The sequence below is a fragment of the Panthera leo genome, chromosome F3 (genome assembly GCF_018350215.1).
Source record: "Panthera leo isolate Ple1 chromosome F3, P.leo_Ple1_pat1.1, whole genome shotgun sequence".
In the NCBI taxonomy this organism is placed as follows: Eukaryota; Metazoa; Chordata; class Mammalia; order Carnivora; family Felidae; genus Panthera; species Panthera leo.
The window spans coordinates 68278582-68284869 of record NC_056696.1 but is presented as its reverse complement, the minus strand read 5'-3'; the positions used below and the strand labels follow the sequence as shown (position 1 = coordinate 68284869).

Here is a 6288-nt window from a genome sequence, read left to right as displayed (position 1 = left end):
TCCCGCCCCCGGGCTGGGGCTGGCGAGCGACGGCCGCCTGCACCCGTGGGCCCTTGGAGGCAGTCTGAGCGACAGCCGAGATGGCCAACTGACGTGGCAGGCGCGATCCAAGGCGGGACGCTGCGTGCGGAAGCCGCCCGGGGCCGTGCGGGAGCGGAGGGCGCCGGCCGGGAAGGCAGGTGGGGACCCGGGGCAGCTGGGCGGGCGGGGGCGGGGTGGCGGGGACGGGGACAGCAGGCCAGAAAGGGTGCGGGCCCCGGCGGTCCCGGCGCCTGAGCTCGGCCCGCGGCGGAGGGAGGGGCCGCGTTTAAAGGGGGGGGGGGGGGGGGGTCGAGACGCTTAAAGGGACCTGTCCCCAAAGAGGAGAGATATTTAAAGGTGCAGGCTGCCGGGCTGTCGCCGGCCAGGGGGGGGGCCGAGCTCGGCGCGCAGGAGACCTATGTAAAGTGGTAGGTGCTCGGGAGACCAGGACGCTTTAAGGAGACCAGAGCCAAGCTTGTGAAGAGGCTGGGATGGGGTGAGAACACGTCCGTCGAAGGCAGGGATAAAGGAGTCGCTTGTCAAGGGCCCGGCGAGGTCTCCCTCTAAGGAAAAAAGAACGTGCACTCCTGCTCTCCCCCAATGTCCTTTCTGGCTCCTCCAGGTTCCCTTGACCCCGGACCCCCCTGTTCCCAGGCTATGGCCCCCAGTGCCCTGTAGACCTGGCGCGACTCCCGTGCTTTCGACCCCCATTTGGGGCCCTGGGTGGCTACTGGAGGGCCTTGCAGAGGGGCAGAGAAGGCAGGACCATGGCATCTAGGGCCTCTGAACCTCCCTCAGGGCGCAGCGTGACGGCGGGCATCATCATTGTTGGAGATGAGATCCTCAAGGTGCGTCTGGGACGGAAGGGGGGTGTGTGGCATGCCTCTGTCCTTAAGATCCTGCTGCACGATCTGTTGAGGGAAGGCAGGCCAGGGCGGGAGCCCCCTTGCTGCCGTGGAGTCCTGGAGTGAGCCCAGCATGTTAGAGGGAAAGTGACCCTTGTGCTTTCCATCACTGTGTTGAAAACTTGTAGCAAGGTGGCTTCAGTTTGTCCAGCAACTTGATAGGAGTAGGAGGGGCTTCACAGAAATGACGGGGAGTCCGACTTGTGAAGGGGGTACAGGTGCATGTGTTATTGAAGAGTTACAGCCAGCCTGTTTGGAAAATGACCCAAGGCACTTGGCAGAGTGAGTAAGCGAAATAGAAGGAAACTACTGGACGGAAGAAATCCGTCGGATTCTTCTGAGCAATCGAGGGAAATCTTGTTAAAGGTCGTGGTAGGCATCGGGTTTGAGGTAGTGATCTTGACCCCTCCTTTTTGAGTGCTTACTAGGGCCCGCGACTGTGCTTCTAGATCACGTGTGCGGTTTTACTAACCCTTAGAACAATCCCCTGAGGTTCAATACTTTTATTATAAATGTCCATTAATAGATTATGAGACCGAGAAGCTAGCTTGTCCAAGGTTCCATAGCCAGGAGGTGGTAGAGGGGGGGATTCCAACCTGAGTCCCTCTTACTCCAAGTAACCCCTGTCCGCTAAGCCCTCTGGAGAGAAGTCGAAGGAGAAGGGGCTGCAAAGGAAGATCGTGTGCACACCGCAGGCAGCCTCAAATGTTCTGCAAAGGAATGTGAACTTTATTCTGTATATGTTTGGAAACAACACAGGGCTTTTGAGCCCAAGAGTGATGCAATCCCAGTAACACATTAGGTTAGTCAGAAGGCACTGGGCAGAGCGCTGGGGCTGGCGGCCGGGAGCCTGGCCAGGGGGCCTCGACAATGTCCAGATGACAGGTGCCAAGGACCTGCCCGGCGGCAGTAGGGACCAAGAGAAGAGAGCAGATGGGGAGACATTTCAGTACACTTGACGGTAGGAGGGCCTCACTGGCGGTGGACAGTGTCTGGGGAGGCCACTGGCCAAAGTGACAACGGCCAGGAATACGGCAGAGATGCCCGATAGGTAGGCAGAACCAAGGAGCTGAAACCGTCAGGGTCGGGGAGGAAGTGGATGGGTCGTCCACATAGAATTGGCCACCGAATCCTCAGGCATAGATGAGGTCAAGGTCAAAGCACGGAGAAGGAGGCCCAAGGTGGCTCACGCGACCCCCGGCTGTTCACCTGGATTTTCTCACCCTCGTACCCAGTCCAGGCTTTAGAGCCTCACGAGGCAGCGTCCCCCAAAAGAGCACGATGCCCCACACGGCTGTCACCCCTTCCCCTTTGCCCTCGAGTCCTGCAGCACTGACACTCTCATCGTCCCCATCTCATCTCCCAGGGACACACTCAGGACACCAACACCTACTTTCTATGCCGGACGCTGCGCTCCCTGGGGGTCCAGGTGTGCCGGGTCTCTGTCGTACCCGACGAGGTGGCCACCATCGCGGCAGAGGTCACTTCTTTCTCCAGCCGCTTCACCCACGTCCTCACGGCAGGGGGCATCGGCCCCACTCACGATGATGTGACCTTTGAGGCGGTAGCACAGGCCTTCGGGGATGAGCTCAAGCCGCACCCCGAGCTAGAAGCGGCCATCCGAGCCCTCGGAGGGAAGGGCTGCGAGAAGCTGTCCGTAGTGCCCTCCTCCGCCCGCCTGCATTACGGCACAGACCCTCACACGGGCCGGCCCTTCAAGTTCCCGCTGGTCTCCGTCCGAAATGTCTACCTCTTCCCAGGCATTCCCGAGCTGCTGCGGAGGGTGCTGAAGGGGCTGCAGGGGCTGTTCCGAAACACAGCGGTGCAGTTCCACCTGCGGGAGCTGTACGTGGCCGCCGACGAGGCCTCCATCGCCCCGTGCTGGCTGAGGCGCAGGCCCACTTTGGGCGCAGGCTCGGCCTGGGCTCCTACCCCGACTGGGGCAGCAACTACTATCGGGTGAAGCTGTCCTTGGACTCGGAGGAAGAAGGGCCGCTGGAGGAGTGCCTGGCCTACCTGACTGCCCGTCTGCCCCCGGGATCGCTGGTCCCCTACGTGCCCGACGCCGTGGGGCAGGCCAGGGAGGCTGTCTACCAGCTCGCAGAATCAGGTAGGGGCCTGGGGGGGTGGGGGCTGCACGTGCCCACCCCACCCCTGCCCAGGTCTCGGGAACGTAGGGTCTGAGAGAGGGGGGATAGCTCCGGTGCCGCCGGTCATTCTTCCAGTAAATGTCAACCTGGTGCCCGCTCCTGCCAGCACTGTGCTGGGTACCGCGGACCGAGCTCAACAGGACAGTGTGTTACACGCCACGGCCTTCTGGGCCGGCAGTGTAACAAGAAAGGTAGGCGTCAGGCACTAGACGTCGGTCTCAGCGGCCTCCACGGTGGGGAGGTCAGCCTTGACCCGGGCGTATGTACGTTAAATACAGTCTGCTGGGCGAGTGTCGGACGTGTGGGCCGATGAGGAGGACTGGGCCCCACCGGGAGGTGGGCGAGAGCAAACAGGATGGGGTTTAGGGGAACGAAGGAGAGCAGGGCCCCCGAGGGAAGACACTGAGGTGAAGGGTTCTGAATGGCAGGCCGGGACAGACTCTAAGAGCATGTAGGACTCCAGCCTTTACTCTGGGAACACTGGGAAGCCTGGAGAGGCTTCAGGCCAGGGCAGTGTGGCCCCCCCCATTGCCCTCTGACGGCCACGTGTACGTATCTTCTTGTCTGTCTCCTTGCAGGGTCTTCTCTGGGGGGGAAGGTGGCAGGCGCCCTGCAGACCATTGAGACCGCCCTGGCTCAGTACGACCTCAGCCACCTTTGCGTGGGCTTCAATGGAGGCAAGGACTGCACGGCCCTCCTGCACCTCTTCCACGCGGCCGTGCAGAGGTGAGCCCACGCCCAGGGCGAAGGCAGCAAGGAGGGAGAGGGCGGCCAGGTGTGGTTTGGGAGGGAGGGAGCCGTGGTGACCTCTCCGCGCTCTTCCCCCGCCACGTTGACTGAGCATCTGACATCTGGGTGGCCCTGGGTGGCCCTGGGTGGACGTGTAGGCCACCGGCCCTGAGCACAGGGAGGTCACAGTCCATCCAGGAGCAGAGAGAACAGTGTGCGAGCTCTCTGGGGACATTGCTCGGCCAAGCCTGTGCGTCCTCCCCTCCCCAGGACACGCCCCGATACTCAGGAGCCCCTCCAGATCCTGTACGTCCGCAACATCTGCCCCTTCCCCGAGCTGGAGCAGTTCCTACAGGACACCATCAAGAGGTACGGAGGGCCTGGAAGTGTGGGCTCCGGGTGCGGCTCAGCAGTGCCCGCTTCTGACCCCCGCCCCGCCCCTCCCCTCCTCAGGTATAATCTGCAGGTGCTAGAGGCCGAGGGCCACATGAAGCAGGCCCTGTGTGAGCTGCGGGCCCGGCACCCCCGGCTGGAGGCCGTCCTGATGGGCACCCGCCGCACCGACCCCTACTCCTGCAGCCTCCACCCCTTCAGCCCCACGGACCCTGGCTGGCCTGCCTTCGTGCGCGTCAACCCGCTGCTGGTAACGGGGAGGGGGCCGCAGCGCCTCCCGTCTCCCGACCCCTGTCGCTCATCGCGTGAGGGACCCCCATCACCCAAGGGAGGCTGTGCTGCTCGGCCATTCAGCTTTCTGACCATTCTGTATGGAGCACCGATTCAGTGGCTTGTGCTTTCTACCTTTAGGCCTGCGCTGCCCAGGATGGCACCCACTAGCCTTGTATCGATACTCAAATTACAACCTACTGAAATGAAAGAAAGACCCCAAGCCGGTCCCTGGGGGGTGGCTTGGGGGTGGAGGGAGACGGGCAAAGGTTTCCGTTTTGCGTTGTGTGGCCGCACCCAGCAGGCTGTGCCCGAGAATCCCGGAGAATCCCAGAGAATCCCACAGGAGGCCTCCCTCAGAGCCCGGGAAGCAGAAGAGCTCTAGGCGGGCCCCTGCCCAGGCGGCAGGCCGCGGTGTGGGAGGGGGGACTTTGTGACCCCACCCCACTCTGACCCCCAGGACTGGACCTACAGAGACATCTGGGACTTCCTGCGGCAGCTGTTTGTCCCGTACTGTGTCCTATATGACCGAGGGTAAGGGTGCTGGGAGAGGACGGGTGTCGTGGGCGTGGGGACGAGGTGGGGGCGCTGCGGTGGGGAGAGCCTGCCCCGAACTCGCCTGCCTCCTCCCTGCTCCAGCTACACGTCGCTGGGGGGCCGCGAGAACACCGTGAGGAACCCGGCCCTGAAGTGCCTGAGCCCGGGGGGCCAGCCCACCTACCGGCCAGCCTACCTCCTGGAGAACGAAGACGAGGAGAGGAACTCGCGCACGTGACCCCGAGCAGCCAGAGGGAGGCCGCCCTGGGGTGTCCCCTGTCAATAAACCGCCTCTTGCGTGCCCGGTGCTCTGCCCGTGTCTTCCTGCTCCAGGGGACGGGACGGGAGAAGCAGACGTGGGCCGGGCTCTGCCAGCTCCCGGCTGGCAGCGCTCCCTCTGAGGAACAGGGGCGGTGGGGGGGCAACAGGGCGACGTGCTGGGGGGACGTACACAGAACACTCGGCAGGAGCCCACCGGAGGGCAGGGTCGGGAGCCACGCCAGCCCCTGGGGGAGAGGCACCCCGGGCAGGACGCCGAGGTTTGGAGAGCCAGGCTGGGAGAAGGGAAGCTGGGCTGGCCTGGCTGCGGAGGACAGAAGACGGGGTGGCCGGCCCACCCCCCCCCTGCCCTAACCCAGCCCCCACCCCTGCCCATGGAGGCTGACTCAGCCCATTCGTGGGCCCAGAACCATCCCTGTGCTAGACCCCGGGGCCTTTGTCCCCATAGTCATGAGGTCTGAGGGGGTGGGGACGCTGCTGATAAAAGGCCCGCGAGACAGCTCTGTGCGCCTCAGAGCTGCGGCCCATATGCAGCCCCGGACACGGCCCCTCGCCCAGGCCCTGCCTTTCTCCTTCAGAAGGGCCCTGTGGGGCACCGGGTTCCAAGTGCCGGTCATGAAGACGGGCACAGGATGGGAGGGCCTGCAGCAGACCCTGAAGGAAGTTGCCTACATCCTCCTCTGCTGCTGGTGCATCAAGGAACTGCTGGATTGATGCCCCCGGGACCGCCCCGCCCCGCCCGCCCCTGCACCGCTCAGGTGGGCCTGGATCCGCCCCTTCCCCTCCCGCCCCGCACCCCGCACCGCTCAGGTGGGTGGCCAGGGTCGCAGACCCAGGCGCAGGGCCACAGCTTCTGTGACAGAGCCCGCCTCCCAGCTTCCTGTTCTCTCCTCCAGCGCCGGGCCCAGCCCCCGTCGAGCACCACCACCCCCACCCCACCCCCGGCCCCCACCTCCAGGCCAGCTGTGCTTGACCAACGATGGGCCACAAACAACGGGGGAAGT

General features: G+C 64.0%; 2 protein-coding genes across 2 annotated transcripts; both read left to right on the top strand.

Moving 5' to 3' along the window:
* On the top strand, positions 1 to 5313 carry FLAD1 (flavin adenine dinucleotide synthetase 1). Its single transcript, XM_042925770.1, is given in 9 exon segments — positions 1 to 179; positions 676 to 869; positions 2293 to 2803; positions 2806 to 3036; positions 3655 to 3802; positions 4076 to 4174; positions 4259 to 4448; positions 4929 to 5002; positions 5108 to 5313. Coding segments are annotated over 8 exon segments (1470 nt in total). The 5' UTR covers positions 1 to 179; positions 676 to 788; the 3' UTR covers positions 5244 to 5313.
* A 325-nt stretch (positions 5314 to 5638) lies between these two features.
* On the top strand, positions 5639 to 6010 carry LOC122212090 (lens epithelial protein). Its single transcript, XM_042925771.1, has one exon. It carries the CDS (start codon positions 5735 to 5737, stop codon positions 5996 to 5998), a length of 264 nt encoding a protein of 87 aa, XP_042781705.1. The 5' UTR covers positions 5639 to 5734; the 3' UTR covers positions 5999 to 6010.
* Positions 6011 to 6288: the final 278 nt, after the last annotated feature.